Here is a 20603-nt window from a genome sequence, read left to right on the forward strand (position 1 = left end):
CCGGCAGCGGGGTGATATAATTTCTCAGAAGGAAAAAGTCAAGTGTTGGCTTGCCYCTCTGGTTTTGCTCTAGAGTTACAAAAGTTGAATTTTGCTGTAAGTCACCGCTTGACACGGCCCTTTCTTTTGAGAGGCACTGTTTGATCACCCAGGTACATCAGTCCTGGTTTTTGGAATGTGGAGGGCTCCTGGGATGGGCAGGCTCTCTAGCCACAGGTGKCCAAAGGTGGAACCTGCTTAAAAAAACATGAAGGAAACCAAAAACATGCAGAAGAGCAACCCAGCTTTCCTGTGACAGTCAGTGGCCATGGTGAGCTCTCATGGRAGAACTTTGCAGTCTAAGCCCCCARGTCCCAGCTCTGGTGCTGATGCAGCATTAGGAACATGCAAAATCCTGCTGGATCCTTCCTTTTGTGCCCCAATGAAATGGATCTCTGTGCACTCAGATCTGGAGAGCATGGAGGGGAAAAGCCATGTGCCTCTCTCATCCATTAGGATTATGAGATTTTCTTATTCTTTGTTGCATTACAGACAGTACAATAAGCTCCCWGGGGGGTCACTGTTGGAAATGCCTTCATGTGTGCATAGGCACTCCCAATAGATGACTTTGTGGGGGTGAAAGTTTGCAGTGAGGTGACTCCCTTCGTAATGATAAACCATTCTGTCCTCTCAACAGCACTAAGTATTTATAATCAATTTGGTATGTGTTAAAAATCAATAAAGAAAAGAGTATGCCTTTTATAGGAGGGAGCTTGATTAAAATGGGAGGGGCAGAAAATCTGCTAGGTAGGGCACAAAGATCAAGACAGAGACTGTTTTTTGAGTAGTAAGGTAAAATCTAGCCTTRCTTTCCAGGTCTTGCATCCTTTTTGTTTTAGAATCCCTGGATAAAAAATGTCTGAGCAAGTTATTCAGATCTTCTGTTTAGTGGAGTCAAGATTTTAATCCAAGTAATCCTGTTTTTACTTGCTACCTGGCAAGTAGCTTTTCACGTTTTTTTTTTTTTCCCCTAAATATTTTATTCAACTCAGCTGTGTGGTTATCACTGTAGAGTGTTTCAACCTTTGACTTGAAAATAGAGACTCAGGTGATGTAGATCACTGTGATGCACCGGGGTGGAGTCTGAAGTAGATGGTGATGCCTCCCACCTTAAATACTCTGTAGCTCACCTACCTTCAGAGCCATTAATTGAGTGCCTACAGCATTTAAYATCCTTGAAAGATTGTTTCTCGGAACCAGAGATGGCACACTCCTGCACTTCCTGTTTATTTGCTTGCAAAGAATGTGTCTGACAGGTAGCAGGGGTCGGTAGAGAAATATCTACACAAGAGCCTGTATGGAAGGATTGGATCAGAGACACCTTGAGGTAAAACTGCCACTAGGAGAGCTTCAGGAATTAACTAGAGGCTGAAAGGGCAAAGGGATAGATTGAATCTGGTAAATTAACAGGTGTTTTTACCGGTTGAGTATTTCTAATCTTAAGGCTGTATCAGATCATGTGTTGAAGAGCAGGACATGAAGCTGTATTTTACTRCACTGAATTAAAAAATTATACAGGTTGACTATGTGTCTCCTCTTGATTACTGATTTGCAGTATCTTTTCAAACAGATCCAAAATATCTGCAATCTCCCTCTCTCATTTGTACTCATTAGACATTTCTCTTGGCTTAGTAAGTGGCAGCACTGACTTCATTATTATAGTTTAATTGCTTCTTTATTCAGAAGTCATAAGTTACCTGTCTCTTGGTTTTGTTTTGTTTTTTTTTTTTTTAATAAAACTTCACAGCCACTGAAGATAACAAAATGTGTTGTTTTGAGCTTCTCTGTTTTTTRTTTTGTGCAGACCTCTTGCATGTTTCTTTACTTGCCATCCCTAGGGCAACAACCTTTTATGTTCACAAAATCAAGGGTGTTGCAACTTCCAGCGTTGCTGGTGTATTCCTCTAAAATAAACTTTTCCTTCAGCTGTTTAGGTCATGTGATTTGACTTGGATCTCAGTGGAGGCAAAGAATGTGTGGGGTCTGGCTACACCGAAGTTTAAAATGAGGAAGATAATGTTACTGCATTTCACAGAGTTGTGCTATTTGGTCCGTTCTCTAACTAATTACAGAGACTTGCCAAGCAACCTTTCTCTCATGGCTTTTCCCAAGTTGCATGTTTTCTGAGGTTCTTCTTTAAATCAACTTGACTAAAGGCATAAGCACTGATATTTCTGTGTTTCCTTGCAGTTTTTGTAAGTACTCGCACGACATCATGAGTGCTGAGAACAAAAAAGTTCTGAAAAAACATGATTTGTCTGGCCTCAGTGAGGATGAGCTGCAAGTCCTGCTTCTCCAAAATGATGCATTCTTCCTCCCTGATGTAAGTTGTACTGATGTCTTAACAGAAAGTTTTTGTTTATTAGAGTGGGAGAGGGCAAGAGAMTGTGGAATTCTGATCTTAGTATCAAGATGTTAAGATATGAAACAGGATTAGTTGAGATGAAGGAGGAATGGGAATGGGAATATGAAACAACATAAGGCCTGAGCTGTGTACTTAAAATAATAAAAAACTATCCCCACAGCAGTAAAACTGTTTAGTAAGTACCCAAAGACCTGCATGTGGAGAAGGGCCTGCTGTCTGTGATGTGTCAGCAGCAGACCTGCACTCTGACAGCAGGAGGTGGGCAGCAAGCCTGTCTGGGGTGCCATTTGTGTTATCCCAACAGGATGGCCATAAAGCTGTTCAAAGCAAGCAAACAAAAATGTCAGCAGCTTTGCCAGTGGTTTACAAAGGGTGAGGTAAGCAAAAGAGAGTTGAAAGATCACAATAATTGGCACATGCTTACAGGGTAAATGATTTGACCAAAACTCAGCTTGTTGCTTCTTCTCTAAAAGATGATGAAGGCTGCAAAGTGAGGGCCCCTTTCCTTCTCGAGTCTGTGTAGGCCTGCACATTTTGGTGCTTGAGGGTATAAGAAATAAGAATTTTCTATGAGATAATGACCAGTTTTGTTTAAAATCTGCCTCTTCCAAAGCGCACTGGGTTTTCGTACTGACTTTCTACGAAGTAACCTTTGTCCAGTTTGTATGCCAGTCATTGATTTTGTTAAATTTGGTTGAACATTCCATTCTAGTTCAATATGTGTGTATAAGGACAATACGTCTTCAAGGCTGAGTTCTGGCTACAGCTGCTCTGCTTAAGAAATTACCAAAGTACTGCCCATTACCCTTGTCTTTTGCAGATTATAATCTTCACAGATTTGTTGACACAACAGTTCTATTGTTTCGTTGTTCCCTGCTGTGGCAGTGCTGGACTTTGACAGAATAGATTTTTTTTTGTTTGTTTGTTTTTTGGTGTAGTGTTTTAAAGTGTGTTGTACTGGCAGACTGAAGGAACCTGGTGATGATAAGCAAGGAAAAATACTAATTGTTCCCAGTAATGAGCAAATAGTGGCAACCATCCTTAGCTGGTATTACCCTTAAATGCTTACTAGAGATCTGCTCAGCCCTCACTCTGGCAGGCATCATTAATTACCTGTAACTGAGCACCTTAACTCCTATCATGCAGTAAAATAGCAAAAATGAGAGAAAAASGTGATCAGTGCAGGCCATTCATAAACCTGAGAGCTGGGAAATGAAATGTAAAARCCACCTTGGCTGTTTCCTGCTTAGAAATGCTGACTGGTTTTGTGTGTGAAGAATGGCATGTAGGAAGCTCTCAARCAAGAGGACACTTTGGTGTTCTAGGACCTGAACTGGGATGAATRTAAGAAAAATGCAGCAGCACCACAACATCAGGAGTTTTCCCACTTCTCCTCACCTTCTCTCTGGCTCTCCTGGTTTTTTGTTTGTTTGTTGTGGGGTTTATTTAAGTTTGGGTTCGTTTTTTGTTTCTCAGCAAATGCAAGGGGACAGTGTGCTTTCTTGATGTAGCTAAATACTGGATTCCCTTTTGGTCTAAGCCCAGATAAATACCATGCAGCCAGTTGCCCTCTCCCACCCTAGTGGGATGGGGAGGAGAACTGGAAAAGAGGTAAAACTTGTGGGTTGAGGTAAGGATACKAAAGTAATTGAAACAGAATAAAATGTGCTAATAGTAGCTGTAATGAGAAGGAGAGAGAAATGTGACTAAAACCCAGGAGAAACAAGTAATTCCCAGTACGGGTGCTGCTGACTGATGCCCAACCCATCATCCCTGAGCAGTGGTTGGTGGCTCCCAGGAAGAGGGATTTAGAGGGGACCTGTGAGAGTCCCAATGTGGTATTGGGAGTCAGTWGCAGAGTCCATGAAATAATAACTCATTTGACAGTGTACGTGTTTTTATGGAGATACTTGTTCTTCATCATTTGTTATCTTACAGGGTTTTTTAAAAATAGAATGCTGTAAACCTGTCTGGTTTTATGCAATTGTCTTGCTTCCATTTTTGCTACTCTTAAGCTTATTGGATTGGCTTTTCTTGGAAACAAGACGTGTACAATTTCAAAACTGAAAATGCATGAGTCAGCTTGAAATACCTGCTCCTCTATGCAAGAAAGCTGTCTAGATTAAAGAAATCACAGTAAACACATGCCTTTTAGTCACAKTTTTTCTGCTGTTAAAGCTGCATGCCTATAGAACAAAGAAAAATTCTAATGTGCTTTTCCATTTCATATTGTATCCTCTCCACTTCTAGACCTGCCAGTTTTACAACAAAAGAGGTGATGACTGCATGCAGCRAAACAACTGCAACAAGCTTCATGTTTGTCAGTACTTTCTCAAGGGGAAATGCAAATTTYCTCAATGCAAAATATCCCATAACCTCTTGGATAGCTGTGCATTGAGAGTGTTGGAAACTGGAGGCATTGATGGGAAGACRGCTTCAAACTTCCAGATCATATGTGATTACAAGCATATGGAATTCAACAGGAACCAGAAGAGTGGGTATGGTAAGTTGCAAGAAACAGGATTTGGTCTTTAAACAGGATTTTGAATTTGCTAGAGGTAGAAACTCTTCTTGCTTTACTCCTCATCTAAATCCTGTTTTCCTTTTGGTGCTTTCAGTACACAACTACAGACCAAGAAATGCTTATGGGAGAAACCCAGCACTTATGAGGAATAAAGAACTGAAGGAACCTTTGCAAACAGTGCAAACCATGCTGCAATTGCCACCTTCAGAAGGTAAATATCTAGATACCAGTACCAACYGTTTCCTTGTGAAATCAGCTTGTGTATTTCTCCTCTTGCAATATGTACATTTTTTTCCCTCTCTGCTATTATCTGCTTCCGTGAATGGAGTCAGTCATGGCAGAATCATGTGGGAGGGAGAACTGCTCTTTTAGTTCCTAAAACACTGCGTGCAAAACAGCAATTCAGTGGCTGGCACTAACTGTGACTAACTGGGGTTTGTAACTGTTATTGCTCCTCTGTTGTATCAGCAATGGAGTGCTGGTGGAAAATTATAAGGGTGATGGAYATAATTGTCCACAGATTGGGATATTGCCAGCTMKCTGAGCTCCTGGCCCAGCAGTTCTGTTCATTCTTCTCAYACAGGTCGCAGTRGCACCGGATCTGTTCAGAGCMMACAGCAGCTGCCAACAGGAGCAGGAGATAAAGATGAAGGTATGGATTGTTTCTAACCCTCCAGCCTTGAGACTGCTGCTTCTCATTGGGATTTGATTTCATGCAGCTCCCAGTGGAGTGCAGCTTCTGTGCTTACCTTACTGTGTGCTGAAATCCATAGTACCGGGTGGCAGTGGAGCAGTGCTGGAATTTCTGCCCCAGCATTGTTCAGCCCAGTGAGGAGTAGCCTGGGRCTATCTTTACTGTCCTGGATACATTTTTTTCCTTCCTGGGAGCCACCAACAGAAGGTGTCACCTGGGAAGGTGACAGAATTATATCTGTGCATGAAGTACCTTGCCTTCTGTCTATAGGGAATCGGTAGAGTTTTGTCCCAATACACCTTCCAGTGACTGAATAGCACCTTGTAAATCTCCTGTCCTTTAAAGGGCCTTGCCTTTAAAGCTTATCAGAGTCCAGTACTGTCTGAACAGGTTCTTTAGCTATTCCACATATGGATGGTGTAATGTTTCATATGAAATTACCACATGTGATGGACATAATTGTCCACAGAGAGTGGGATATTGCCAGCTCGCTGAGCTTCTGGCCCAGCAGTTCTGTTCATTCATTCTTCTCACACAGGTCGCAGTAGCACCGKATCTGTTCAGAGCAAACAGCAGCTGCCAACAGGAGCAGGAGATAAAGMTGAAGGTATGGATTGTTTCTAACCCTCCAGCCTTGAGACTGCTGCTTCTCATTGGGATTTGATTTCATGCAGCTCCCAGTGGTAGCTCAGTGCAGCTTCTGTGCTTACCTCACTGTGTGCTGAAATCCATAGTACCGGGTGGCAGTGGAGCAGTGCTGGAATTTCTGCCCAAGCATTGTTCAGCCCAGTGAGGAGTAGCCTGGGGCTGATCTCTCTGCTGTCCTGGACATTTTTTCCTTCCTGTGAAGGTGACAGAACTATATCTGTGCATGCAGTATCTTGCCTTCTGTCCATAGGAAATAAAAATTACACATATCAAATTACACATGTGATGGACATAATTGTCCGCAGAGATTGGGATATTGCCAGCTAGCTGAGCTTCTGGCCCAGCAGTTCTGTTCATTCTTCTCATGCAGGTCACAGTGGCACCGGATCTGTTCAGAGCAAACAGCAGCTGCCAACAGGAGCAGAAGATAAAGGTGAAGGTATGGATTGTTTCTAACCCCCCCAGTCTTGAGATCAGCTTATCTGAAGAGAGTTGKTGTTATGCAGGTTTTGTGGACTAACCTCAGTAAGCCACTCCTTCACTTTCCTCTGATCCCCAGGGGAGCAGGGAAGAGTAAAGGGGGTAAGGGAAGAGGAAAGAAAGAATAAAGGCAAGAAAACTTGAGGGTCAAGATGGGAGTGGGGAAAACCCTGAAAGAATGAGCAGAATAGGAAAACAAAGCAAAAGAAGTAATGCAAAGGCACTGACTCACCACATCCCATGTATAGGCTGATGAACTAGCCTAGCCAGTTACCTAGCAAAAGGCTGCTAACCCTCCTAAAACTSCCTCTTTTCCCTTTTATTACTAAGCATTATGTTATGCAGTGTGGAATATTTGGTGAGTTTGGGTCCTCTGCCCAATTGTTTCCCCTGCTAAGCTATTGTGCACCCCCAGTTCTATTCACTCTGGGGGCAGGGAGAAAAATGGAGGCTTTGATGCTTTGTATCACTGTTCAGCAAAAGTTGGGACATGAGTGTATTAACAGAACTGCTCTGGTCAAAAATCTAAAACACGGCATCGTATGGGTTGCTGTGAAGAAAATTATTTCTTGTTCTAGCCAAGTCTGCTATATTTGTCCAGTGACAAGTCCAGTGGCATTTCTGATGTAGCAAAGTGGTGCAAAATCCACGGGAAACAAAATACAAGTGTTGACTTACAAAACATAGCAATTACAGTGYACAGTTCAATCACAAAAATAATGGGAATCCCTTTACAGATCGGTGTAATGTATTCACTGTCACAATGCTGTGTGGCCCCAGTCCCTGGGCAAGTTGGAGACAGCTCAAGCCTGTTGCTGTCTTCAAAAGTGGTGGGTTGGTTTTCAGGTTTAATACCTGTGTGTTGGGCTGAGCCCTGTGTTCAGTCCCCCACAAGCTGGTCTGGCTTGACTTTGCTACTGCAGTCAAATCCTTGTTATTTCTGGGTACCAAAATGAAATASCAAATGCCGTGTCTTTCTCTTAGAGCAAATATGGACTGATGTGTTCTTTGCTGTAGGTAAAAAGGACARTTCCTCTGATGAAGCCTCAAAGGACAACAGAAACGATAACTGTGATGAGATCTGTTTGTTCTATGTCTGGAAGTACTGCAAAAACAAGGGTAAGCTTTATGAAAAGTCATGTAGTCATTGGAAAAGAGTGTCTGCAGAGGCACTCCTCGCTCAATGGCTTGGGCTGATGGTGGCACATGGAGTGTTGGTGGCAACAGTGCCTCCTCACTCGTTTGGTTTCTTTCCAAGGCACTAATAAACACTCTGAGAATTACAACTCTAGTCAGAGAAAAGCCAAGTGGTGTACTTAAAACTTAAACCCTTTCTTTGGGTAATCCAACCTGTTTCTGCCCTGTTGATGGGGGCAGGCTTTGGGCATGTTTCTGTGGCAAAGCCCTTCAAGTGTTACCCTTTCTGTAGCTAGAAGATAAKAGCTGACTTTATGCTGTCATCATAGACAGCTGGTAAATGCATGCCACCCTCTATTCCTTCTGTGTCATTTGTACATCAGATAATAGCCATATTCTCCCTCATTAAGTGATTTAAAAAGTGATCTGAGGTGTTAAAACATCTGAAAAAAACCACAGCAGTTGTACCAGCTAAGCTAAAGATAAATCTAGTCCATTGTCTTTTTGGTAGTGGCCAGAACAGAGGGGAAAATAGAAGTAATTGTATTTGAGGGCTGTCCCTGAACAGTCATTTAACCCCCAGGTTTGGCTCTAACTTTATTATGGGGAGGTACCATGGCATTTTCTTTCCCTGAGCTTGTCCAGTCAGACTGCTACTCCTCTGASCACCTGGTCTTGGTAAAAGATCCACTTAAATTAGATCAGACTGAATTGGCTTTTGCTGAGCATGTGAACAGTAAGTGTTCAGTGTGAGATGTTTCTGTGTATTTTGGCATTTCTATAGTGAAAGATGCAGTTGTCCTGTCAGAAACTCCTATTCAGAGGGACAGATGAGAAAGTTAAGGCTTGATTTCCTAATCAGTACTTTTATGGTTATTTCATGGATCAGAGAAATTAAATGTGGCCAAGAGAGACAAAGTGTGGTTTTTGTCCATAGTTTTTCAAGTTAAAGTGCTTTTCAAGACAGTGCACTGCAGCCCCATTAACAAAAAGAAAAAAGAAAGAAGTGAGTGAGACTGTTATCTTTGGAACTGGGTTTTGTTTCTGTATGTTATGTGGTCAGTTCAGGAGTCAGGAATGGTGAAGCTTCATTTGGCGTTGTCTGTGCAGCAACCACTCCAGCCTTGTATCACATTCCCAGACTCTCTGCTCCTTTAGGACCAGGCTCAAAGCTGAAGTTTRTACATTTTTGGACCTGTATAATGTGAATGGTGTACCTGTGTGAAACTRTGAAGGTCAGGCACAAAGCTGCCATACTGTGACCACCAGATAACTAATCTCAAATAATGTTTGGAGAGTCAGTGTGCTTTATTTGCCACATTTGGCTCAAAAGTTGTAAGAAGTTTGGTCCATACTTGGATGTGGAGTGCCAGAAGAAAACCCTTCAGGCCTTGGCAACCACCCCATGATTTTTAAGGGACTAAGGAAAAGAGAATCAAATATATTGGAGTGTTTATGAGATGTGTAGACTAGACGTTTTACAGCAAATGACATGGTTGTGTGACACAGAACATGCACTTCCTACCTGTGGCACTGCTCTCTCAGCTGCCAGTGTTGTGTCTCAGCAGAGGGAAGGTTCTGGTGTCTTTGACATATATTTGGCTGCATATATATATAAAAATATAAATATATATGTGGCTTTTCTTGGTAAGACTGGAGAAACACGCTCCCCCTCTGTTCTCAGCAGTCTGTCTTCATTGCTTATACCAAAGCTCAGGAGAGAAASCCTCAAGGTGGAAAGGATGCTGCTTCTATTTTGGTTTTTCTTGTCTTGCTCTCTGTGTTAATGATTGCAGAGTTTTCTTGACTATGTCTGTTTTCATTACAGATAAATGCAAATCTGTTCATTACCATTTGCCATATAAATGGGAGATATTTAATGGGATCTCCTGGAATGAACTTGGAATGATGGAAGAAATTGAAAAGGCCTATTGTGACCCCAAAAACAGCAGGTGTAGTAATGCTGACTCCTTGCTTGGAGCACTGTCATTGRGCCCATGTGGAAAAACTCAAGTTTTTTTCCTAAAAATGTCTGAATTCTCAGCTTTTGGTTACTGAGCCTCTCAGAAGCTGGGAGGATGTACAAATGAGAATTTTTCCTTTTAAAAAAAGCAAAGTAAGAGTGATTGCATGAAAATATCACCCCAGTTTCATCTTTAAAAACAACAAAACTATATCTTGCATTTAAAACTCTCTACAAGATAAAAAGTCCGTGGAATACAGTGTTAAAAATATTAGTATTTCAGATAATTAATCAGTTTATTTACAGTAATGAAGTTGGGCCTTCTGACAGCATTTCAGAGCCAGCTCTTTCTTTCCTACTAAATCTAATATCTGTAAAAACAATACGAGCAGCAGCAACAATAGTAATAATAATAATAGGTATTTTATGAAATACTCTTTGTGTAAGCAACCCAGCTATTTTTTTTTTCTATTTTAAGAGTGTGATTTCCTTTCAATTCTTTCTGAAAAACCCCACTGTAAGCCACCTGGATTGACAGGAAACCCCAAGTTTGGCTTCAGAAAATGTTATTCTAGTTTTGGCCCATGCCTCTTCAGGCAGCAGATGATTTTGATTTGCAGTTTTCTGGAGATCACAAACAATATTCCCAAGAGGAGAATATTTCAAAGTCTTCCTGCGTGAGAGTAAATTTTTCAATTTACTCTGGGCAGGAGTAAGAGCCCAGGTGGCTCCAGTGATGAACACAGTTCACAGAACTGACATCTGTGATTGCTGTGATTGCATCCTTTGTAACCACAGAAAAAGAACAAMGTTGATAAGCTGCAGGTGTTTGCTGGCAGATTCAGCCACACACTTTCCAAGTTCTACTTTTGTATTGAGAAAATGTGGCGTGGTCAGAGTTTATCACAAAACTACCTTTTACCTGTCCTTGGAGCCTGACACTGTAAAATGTGGCCAGTGATTGAGATGGCATTTRATGCCTCACAGGCCAGAGTTCACTTCTGAAGATTGGAAATGTTTTCCAGAGCTGCCATGTGCTGTGGGAAATACTCTTATTGCAGATCTAATTAAGTTTGGTCCCATTATATTAAAGAAAATGGTAACAGGTTAAACTGGGGATTAGAGGATATAATATGCACTGTTAACTTTAATAAACCTGAATTTGTCTTCACAGCATGGCGAGTAGGAACATTGATTTCCAGACAATGACCTGCTTTTCTTATTCGGTTCGACGCCTCTCTACGCCATCATCAGTCACAAAACCCACATTCCTACTGACCACAGAGTGGATTTGGTACTGGAAGGATAACCAAGACCAGTGGGTTGAATATGGAGAGCAGGTGAGCTCACATTCTGTGCTTTGAGTTACTTCTGCAGGAATATGTGGAGCCTCTCTGCCTCATTCCCCTTTTCTCAGCAGGATTAATTAAGGGAATCCTCGTGCTTGGCTTTTACAGTTTGGGTAAGGTGGTGAAGCTACAATTGTTCATAACACAGCAGGATGAAATGCTGATAGGCTGGAGGGAAGAGAGCTCCYTTTTGGAGCTGTCCATGGCTCCTACACAGATTTAACATATGTAACTGTCCTTAAAATGTATGGGAAGTAGTTGCCTCTTTTCTAAGCGTTGCCCTTTTTCCTTGGACAGGCAAGGATTGCTCTGGTCTCTCAGGTCACATGCARTCTTTTTCCAGCACAACTTGTTACAGGAATTTAAATGGAATATTGGTGTGTCCATCATTACTAATTATGTATTTGTGTATGTTACAAATGTTCAGTACTCAGCCTCAGGCCACTGTTGTTTTGGGTAAATTCCTTTTCATCCTACTCTTAGCCTCTTCTTTCCCTCTGCCCCAGCTAGCTATCCAGGGTTTAGTCCTGACTGTGATACTTCTCACTCTGTTTTTTCTCTTCTCCCCACAAAGGGTGAAGGGAGCAGCACGGCCTCACCAACTTCTGCTATAATTGAGAACTTGTATCAAGCAGATCCAGATGCTGTTGTACCTTTCCAGGCTGGCCAATACCAATACGAACTCAATTTTAAAGGTAGTCATTTTAAAGGTTTTCATCTACAGCTGTGCAGTGCTTTACAGAGACTCGACTTGCAAATTCTCCCAGCTTTGAGAAGTTATGTCTTCCTTTCCTGACACCACCAGTTTCCCTTACTGGAAGTGAGGTGGTGACAGCCCAGAGGAAATTCCTTTCAAAAGTAGCCTTCCCTCTTATTCCTTGACACTCYAGACTCATGTCTGACCAGAAGTAAAAAAAGATTCATAGTCTTTACAGAAAGGCATAGTAAACCTTAAATAAAGTAAGTTAATTCTTTTGATGATAAAAAAATACAAATGAAGCATCTTTGTGCTACTGTAGCAATGTTTAAAGAGCATGAATGGCTTGAGGGAGCAAGCAAGATAGGCACAGGTTCAATTGCAGGAGTTTCAGGAAAGGCRGGAGGCATTACAGCCTTTGTACAGCTATTCCTCAGCAGGTAGGATTGACACTGAGTTTGCAGTTTTCATTAAAGAATGATTGTCCTTAAATAATGACCCCATCTTGTAGACTTATTCATGACTTTTCTTCCTGCTCTTTTTCCCCCTCAAGAAATGACCCAGACAAACACTGTTTTTAAAACTCGCAGACAGATCTGCAGGCGGCCAAAATTTGTGTCTTCTGAGGATGTGCAAAAGATAAAGACAGGGTAAGTGCACTTTAGGCTGTTGCATTTTTGTATTTTAGAAGTAATTTTAAGGCAGAAGGGCTGGCAGTGATTGTACAAAGAACTCAGGTGCTGCTGGAGAAAGGGGGATTGAGCAAACCATGGGCAACAGAAGATGTATCACAAACTGTATCACAAACTGCAGTTTTGCTGCCTGGGTTACTCCAGGTACTACATCCACAGTTGTTACCTACAAAAGCAAGTGCAAGAGGCTCATGATGGTTGAGTGGCAGCATGCAGAGCTCAGCTTGCAGACTGAGGCTGTTTCCCAGTTTCTTTGTGGTTTGTTTTGGTAATTTTTAAAGGCAGGAATTGGCCTAAGGGGAAGCTCAAATTTCAATGTTTGGAGCAGTAATTTACTAACAGCTCTTCTCCTGTCTGTTTGCAAGCAGCCAGAGGGATTCTTCTATTCCAAATCAGACCTGTCCTAGCCACTGGGATGCATCTGCACTGCCTGACGTGGGACACAAGGTATTTTATTTTTTCTCCCCCACCCCCCCTTGCCCTTATAATTCTGAGGGGAAAGGCACAATTCAAAATGTAACCAATTGTAACYGCATAGATGCTAAAAAGGGGCAGGAATAATTTGTTGGGTGGGTGTGCTAAAGATCTCGGTGATCTCCCAAGGGCTCCTGAAAAAGGTGCCAAATTCCCTTGAACTTGAACTGCATTTTAGGCATGTATCTACATGAGAACCCAAAAGTCATTAAGTTCAGAATGGGAACATTTACTGTTAAAAGTTAAAAACCAACTTACTTGGCTTACTCAGTGGACCAGTTAAGCAAAGGGCTTGTATGAAGCACATATTTGTTCACTAGAAGAAATGGTTTGAGACCAGACTTGCAGGCATTAAACAGCTATCCAATCATAGTCTTATGTCTATTGGTAAAGTTKGGACTGGAGATCCAGGAAAGGAAATCTATACCCCCCTTACTGTCACTTACATCACTGATCTGAGCACAGACCTGGCCTCAGAAATTGGCAGAAAAAAAGATCTACAGCCATAAAAAGACATTGTAGTGATTTCTTYCACAAAACAAACCCAAACCCTATCAGCCCAAAGTCTCTGTTCTTGTGTGATCTTCCAAGGCTAAATATGTGGGTGTGTTTTAGATGACTGGGTCCTGGAGTCCTTCTGAAGAGGAGCAGAGTTTATGGAAGCACTACAGGGCACTAGAAAGAAAAGCTTTCTCGTGTTACACTTGCCCTTTGTGTAGATTTTKACCCTGCTTGATGAACAGGGGCATACGAGGTTTCCCTTGCTGGCTGTGTCACAGAATTTCGTGTGCTGCTGATGAGGCTGTGTTGGCACAGGTTCCCTGTGTGTCAGTGACACGGGTGGAGTGATGGCACTTCACTCACAAGAGAGGAGAACATTGTGTTCATATCAAWCTGCCATTTAACAAAGTTCCATCGTGAAGGTGACAGTGGTTTGACAAGGTTTGATGGCAAAGTACACTAGATTATTTACTGCATAGAGGAGGACAGGTCAGACAAAACTGTTAGAGAAACCCTCCTGTTGAGTCATGACTTTCAGAAAGAAAAGATGAAATAATGAGTTTGTGTGGGAATCTGGCAGGCAGCCCATTTGGGCATTAGCCTGTGATTTTTGGAGCTTGGTTGAAGTAACAGAGGACAGAGCCAATATGCTCTTCCCTTGGCTTATTAGCAGCTTGACTAACAAGCATAATTTTTTCCAAAGAAAGCCAGAAAGATGGGTAGCTTTGTTCTTTTTAGGTCTCTTGAGTTGTATGTGCTTAATTGCTTCCCATTCTTGCTCTGAAAACTTGTGTGAATTTTAGTTGAGTGCATTTGTTGGGATGTTCCTGGAGCCACTGGGGTGAATGTGGGAGGCTTTGAAATGCACTGCACAGATCCTTGGTGTGGGGATGTGTGGATAGAGGGAATTTTTTGCTCCCCAGAGCTCAGTTTGCTTGCTGAGTTGGCACCAAAGAAAACATCTCTTAACTTGTGAGTGCCTTTCAGAGGAAAGGAAAAGTCAATTCGAATATGACGATTCCCATGGTACTTGTTGGCTCTAAAATAAAAGCCTGGGCTAGATTAAATCTTTCTGTGGGACCTTAAGCTTGGTTTTTTTGCAGTAGGTAGTATTGGGAGTGGCTGGGCTTCTGCATGCTTTTGGTGACCACTGTGAGAGCTGATAGTTACAGCCTGATGAACTGCCTTCTCCTCAGACATTGGCAAATAATCCTGGCAAAATCTGCATTTTAAAAAGGAACCTGTGAGATAGGCAGAAAGTCTTCTTGGCTTAAAATGAGCAGCTGTGTTTCAGTAACATTGCTTATTTTTTGGGACAGGATGAGCTTTAAGGTCCCTTCCAAGCCAGACCATTCTATRATTCTAAATAAGAAATGCAGTACTGAAATACAGTGACATGGTTTTCATCCTGTAGGGGGTGGTGGGCAGCTTGGGCTGTGGTGTCACAGACTGTGCAGTCAGTATTTGCACATCCCAATTGCTTCATGGATTGTGYTGTAAAGCTTTGGAAAATGCTCCTGTATTGAGACATGGGAAATTTCACTCAACTTTTTAAAGACTTCTAAATAAATTCAAAGAAATAGTTCTTTCTTGTGTAGCTGACTATTCTTAATCTTTAGAATAGTACCCTGTGACTGATCTCTTCATTAGTAAGTACTTAAGTGCAGATGTGAAACACAAGTTTTGTCCTATTTTATCTTCTCTCTAAGCTCAGCCTTCTAAAAGGGKGAGTTTTTGCCTGGTAGGGTAAGATGTTGGTTTCCTGTTACCTGTTAGGATGGCCACAGCTTTCCTGCTAAAAACACTTTGGAATGCGTTGGGATCTCACTTTGTCTTCTTGAGTCCCCATCTGGCTTAAGTCATGGTAAAGTGAAAAGTGTTATCAGGTGACAGCAGCCTGCCAGCATCATGCTTTTGCAGATTATGGAGATAAATGTTTATTCTAGAAGATTAAAGACATGGGTTGATTTGGAGAAAGAATGGAAAATTCATGCATGACACAAGCAAGCAGAAGAGCTCAAGTAGTGCTTTAATTATGTTGTGCATTAAGTTCTCTTTGGGAAAAACGTGCATTTCTTGATGGAATTTTAAACACAGAATGGATGGATAAATAGATAAAAGGATAATRGATAAATAGACTATTTCCTTTGGGAAAGGAGTTGTATTTGCTTAAGCAGTATTTAGTGTCACATTTGTTTAGAAATGTATGGTTCTTTTCTTAAGTCTATATTTAAGTTCAACTTTTCAACTTCTAACCTTGCAAAGTTAAGGCACTACAATGCCAGGAGGGTGTTTATGTTTCACTTGTTTCATCTTTAATAGCTGAATCTCCCATAAATATCTGGTTACAAATGATTCTAAGATCTTKTGTTCTTAATCAGCTTTAGATATAAAACTGACACTACCTGGAATAATCTGTCAAGTTTTCTTTTTGCAATTTCKGTTTCATTGAGATTGAAAGTTGCAAGTGTCAACTCTTGGAGTTGATAAACCTCTAACATGCTTTCAGCATCCTTCCCGAGGAGAGGTGATGTGTCCTTGCAAAGCAGGGCTGATAWATTTATTTATGTGGTATTTAGTTACTCACATAATCATGATCTAAAGCATTAAATTACCCTTCATAAGCACAATTTGGGGACCCTTCTGAAAGTGTATCTGCTGGAATGAGGGTTCAGCTGACTGCAGCCTCATGCCTTCTTTTGCTTTGGTTTGTATTTTATAGGAAGTGGTGCTCAGTAGTGTGACCTCTGAATACAACACAATAAAGCAGATGTTTCATCAGACTATGAAAAATTACACCATCCGTAACATATCGAGGATTCAGAATCCATCCCTCTGGAAGGTGTTTCAGTGGTTAGTATTTGTTTTCCTATCCTCATGTGAGGGAGTTCCCAAGAACAGATTGTCCTGCYTGTGCTTTCTAGGAAAGAAAGGAGGTTGCCACCTGTGCTTTAACATGACTGGTAGTGCCTTGTTAGCAGTTTCAGGATGAAATGAGTGTCTGAGGCTTTCCACAGAATGCCACACTCCTGTGGAAAGGTTCCCTTTGCCTGGCTCCTTGGAAGAGGGGAGAGCAAGGAGAGAAAGATCTGCATGGTGCAAAACTGGGATGTGGAATAGGATTGAGCAGTAGTTGCGGGCTGCACATGTGCTCTGCCTGTTACAAATCTTTATCCATTAGTGTGTATGAAATGCTGAAAATAGTAAAGGCTGCTTGGGCTTTTTTTGTTCCAGTCAGATTCATGTGAGGTACTTTTGCTGACTGAAGTCAGTATTCACTGAGAAAGAATCCTTGTGTTTTAACTTCGTGATCTGAGTTCCAGAGCTCCTTTTCTGGTTTTCAACATCAGCATCAGTGATACTGAACTCCAGGTACTTAGGCCAAGCTGGACCAGCAGATTTGAGGTGGAGCTCAACCATGTTCAAGTTAGTTTGATGCAAGATTAAGCTGTTGCATACAACAGTTGTCTAGTTTAAAACAAGAGCTAAGTAGTCAAGGACTGCATGGAATGGTAATGGAGTAGGAAAATACTGCTCAAATGAGTGCTTTGACCTGCAAGATGATGTAACACAGAAAGTTATCAGCTACTTATTTCATAAAACCTTTTCATCTAGAAAAACATAAAGACTTCAAAACTTGTAATGGTGCATGCTTTTTATCCTCCTCCAATGAGATAATTAAGCTAAGCAGGCAGAATTTAACATTCCCTACTCCAGAGGATGRTGCAGTAGTTTTGGTTGGAAGGGACCTCAAAGCTCAGCCAGTCCCAGCCCCTGCCAGCAGGGACAMCTTCCACTGTTCCAGGGTGTTCCAAACCCCATCCARCCTGGCCTTGGACACTGCCAGGGATCCAGGGGCAGCCACAGCTTCTCTGGGCACCCTGTGCCAGGGCCTCCTCACCCTCACAATTAAGTTCCCATTAAGTTTCAGTCCGTTGCTCTTATCTTTTCACTTACTACTTTACAAATTAGAAGGATTCTCCCCCAGGCTCTGCTTAATTTGTAGCTGATGGTTTTCTGAAGAATATCAGTGCCTGAGGGGTATCTGGATGCTGTGGAACAGTGAAGTGAAATACGAGTTGAGCCTTTTGTTGTGATTCCTCTCTTGACCCTGTTKGTAGCTCAGTCTGACTCTGGCCTGAACTAGTGGGGAAAGCAGGCTTGGTTTGTGTCCTGGCCCCATCTCCTCAGCAGCACTGACCTCCCCCAGGGGCAGGATCTATGGCACAGAGCACAAGCTGCTCCAGCTCCGAGCCTCCGTGGTTAATGCTGCCTTCACTGAGAGCATGGGATGGGAAGGGACAAAAGACCTTAAAGCACAACCAGTAGGACCCAACAGAGGAGCAAAAGGCCAGGAGAGTGGCAACTGGGATAGTGCCAATACTTAAATTCCCTGAGTAAAGCAAGAATTATCTAAAATTGGAGAGCACTAGTATCAGTGTTTATCTCGTTCATTGTGCTGCTGGTCTGTCTTGTCTTCCAAAGCTGAGAGAGGAATAGGCTGGAAACCTCATCCAGTTGACATTTATATGGATGTTATATAGTTGTTTGTTTAAAAAAATTCTTCTCCCCTTTTGTTCCATGGCTCACATTCTCCTTCCCTTCATTTTTGTCAGGCAAAAGGAGAAGATGAAAAGGGAAAATGGAGGAAAGGAAGTGAAGGAAAAACTCCTGTTCCACGGATCCGACGTAGTCTCCATTCAAACGGTCTGCGCTCGGAATTTTGACTGGAGAATTAATGGAAGTGATGGCGTTAACTATGGGAAGGGTATGTAGAAAGTGACTTTGTGTGTTAGATGTCTCAGGCTCCCCTGATGGTGAAGCAATCAAAGTTCTGAAGTCTTTAACTACAGATGGTGAAAAAAAGAGGAATTGGTTTTATGATCCTTCTGAAGAGGACTGGGATTTGCTTTGGGTTTGGGGCTGAGACTTCTCACAAGGTGTCAAGAGCATTAGTGCAGGGGTTTGCTGTAGGTGGGATTTTCTGATGCCTGAGATCATAATTTGAACTTGGAAGAGAAATTTGTATGGCAGGGAGCAGAGGGGTGTGTTCAGTGTGATTGTGGAAGGTSCTCATGTTTCCTTGTCTCTCCTATCATAACACAGACCTGTAGTGTGTTTATTGGTTTAGCTTTTAAAAAATTACTCCTACAATAGCAAATTCTGAAAGGAAATTACATGGTGCAATCCTTTCATTTCCATGATGTTCTGTAAAGTGAGCAAAAGAAGTCCTGAAGGTTGGGTCAGATACCTCCTGACAACCCAAGGGATGCAGAGTTTTTATTGTCACTGTATGGATTCTCCTCACAACCACGTTTCCATCTCATTTTCTAGGGAGTTACTTTGCTAAAGATGCTTGCTATTCCCACACCTACTGCAAGGTTTCAGAYGTGGGACGCTTGATGTTCGTGGCTCGTGTTCTGGTTGGAGACTACGTTAAAGGCGACCCCGCCTACGTGCGTCCCCCGAGCAAGCCTGCTGACAGGCTGAGGTTTTATGACAGCTGTGTGGATGATGAGTTAAATCCTTCTGTTTATGTTGTCTTTGAAAAACACCAGATTTACCCAGAGTACTTAATATGGTATAAAGAGGAGGAGAAAAAATGCATTATATCTTAGAGGACCGTGGCAGTTTGTGTYGCTCATCTTGCTTTCTGTATTGCGGGTGTTCTACTTGGTGACTTCTTTCGTTTTAATACAGTTCCTTGGAATGTTAATCCAAACACTTTTTGCGTTGAGGAGGGCTGGCAAAACATATCACACTTGTTGTGACTAATTGCCTTATCTTCTCCTCTTCCTCTCTTAAATGAAGCATGGACATTTGGATAACCATGGCAGGAAAATCAGAACTGTGGGATAGGAAATGGAATGTTATGATCACCGAAGGCAAGTAATTGTAAATGCATCGTCTTAGAAAGAGAGAGGATTTCTCTTTGCAAACAGTTAACAGAAAAATTTACAGTACAGTAGTTTTTAAGGAAACTTTTGGATTCTTTACTGTGCAGAATTCATCTGTTCTTGATCCTTTCGTCTGTCATTATTACAAACAGTTCAGTGTAGGTAATAATGACTTGAGTTCATTTCGAAAGCACTGCTTGTTCATGCTGGTATGAGTTTCAGGTTAAAATGATAAAAAAAAGAAAAAAAAAACATTTAAATCCATGTTGTTAATTCTTGAGCGGAAAATATTTCTCTGTACAATGGCAGATGGATCTGAAAGCTGTTGGATCAGATTCTTCATGGAGATTTGCGGTAACTTGCTGTAACCTATACAGAAGCAGAACTCAACTGAAACTTGAAAGCCACCACCTGTGAGAAGGCAGAGACCAAAATTTGGTGGTTTGGCTGCAACAAATGGCCACAACATAAAGACACAAAGTCCCAACAAGCCAGGCTTTACAGTGGATGTGGCCATGTAGTACAGTAGGACAGGAGAAGCTTCATAAATAGAGATGTTCTGTCCTATTTGCGGTAATTTTCGTTTTTCCAGACATAGAATGGGAYTGACAGAGACGAGTTCTCTCGAGGCCAGTGGTGGAACTGCTGTCCTAAGGCACCATCAGCGTTCTGCTGCCCACCTTGGGCGGGGCATTKTGCTGACAAGTGAGGATCCTCTTCCTGCTCTGTGAGTGATCCTGGGTCAGAAACCTGTGCAGCTTCTACTGGATCTTAGTAGGACGTCTGTAAAGTGATTGAACTGAAGGCCGTCCATACAAACTGTCGTATTCAGGCACTTTAGCTCTTCAGAGGGAAACTGGGGGTGAGGACAGAGGAGCAGTAATTTTTACCTTCAGATAAGCTTTACAAAACACCAGTAGCCTCTACGGTTTTTGCATTGTGRTACAAATCTGTCAAATATCTCAAAGATCGCAAGTTTTCTCAAGATGAAGAGAAAGATAAATCCAGGAACTTARAACTAAATGAAAATGTGCAAGGAAGGTTTTACCACTTAAAATTGCTCTCTTGTTTGCCTGTAGAGTTCTTGTATTACTGAGTTTGCTGTATCTGCAAATAAAACCTGCTTCCAGGCACTTTCTGCTT

General features: G+C 41.9%; 1 protein-coding gene across 4 annotated transcripts in view; it reads left to right on the forward strand.

Moving 5' to 3' along the window:
* The window catches only part of LOC130577834 (zinc finger CCCH-type antiviral protein 1-like), a 21745-nt gene extending 1152 nt beyond the window's left edge, over positions 1 to 20593 (forward strand). The window contains exons 2-15 of one of the 4 annotated variants that reach the window (XM_057373443.1): positions 2230 to 2362; positions 4655 to 4907; positions 5023 to 5139; positions 6161 to 6229; positions 6641 to 6709; positions 7768 to 7869; positions 9716 to 9839; positions 11025 to 11190; positions 11774 to 11894; positions 12450 to 12546; positions 12954 to 13035; positions 16286 to 16416; positions 18180 to 18331; positions 18898 to 20593. In XM_057373443.1, the coding sequence (XP_057229426.1) occupies positions 2230 to 2362; positions 4655 to 4907; positions 5023 to 5139; positions 6161 to 6229; positions 6641 to 6709; positions 7768 to 7869; positions 9716 to 9839; positions 11025 to 11190; positions 11774 to 11894; positions 12450 to 12546; positions 12954 to 13035; positions 16286 to 16416; positions 18180 to 18331; positions 18898 to 19181 (1900 nt within the window). In that variant the 3' untranslated portion in view covers positions 19182 to 20593. Of the gene's footprint in view, positions 1 to 2229; positions 2363 to 4654; positions 4908 to 5022; positions 5140 to 6160; positions 6230 to 6640; positions 6710 to 7767; positions 7870 to 9715; positions 9840 to 11024; positions 11191 to 11773; positions 11895 to 12449; positions 12547 to 12953; positions 13036 to 16285; positions 16417 to 18179; positions 18332 to 18897 lie in introns of those variants that run through there. The other 3 variants (XM_057373445.1, XM_057373446.1, XM_057373447.1) reach the window with 3 other exon arrangements.
* The last annotated feature ends 10 nt before the right edge of the window (positions 20594 to 20603 follow it).

This window comes from Malurus melanocephalus, unplaced genomic scaffold, assembly GCF_030028575.1.
Source record: "Malurus melanocephalus ecotype Western Australia unplaced genomic scaffold, MMel_1.1 scaffold_197, whole genome shotgun sequence".
NCBI lineage: Eukaryota > Metazoa > Chordata > Aves > Passeriformes > Maluridae > Malurus > Malurus melanocephalus.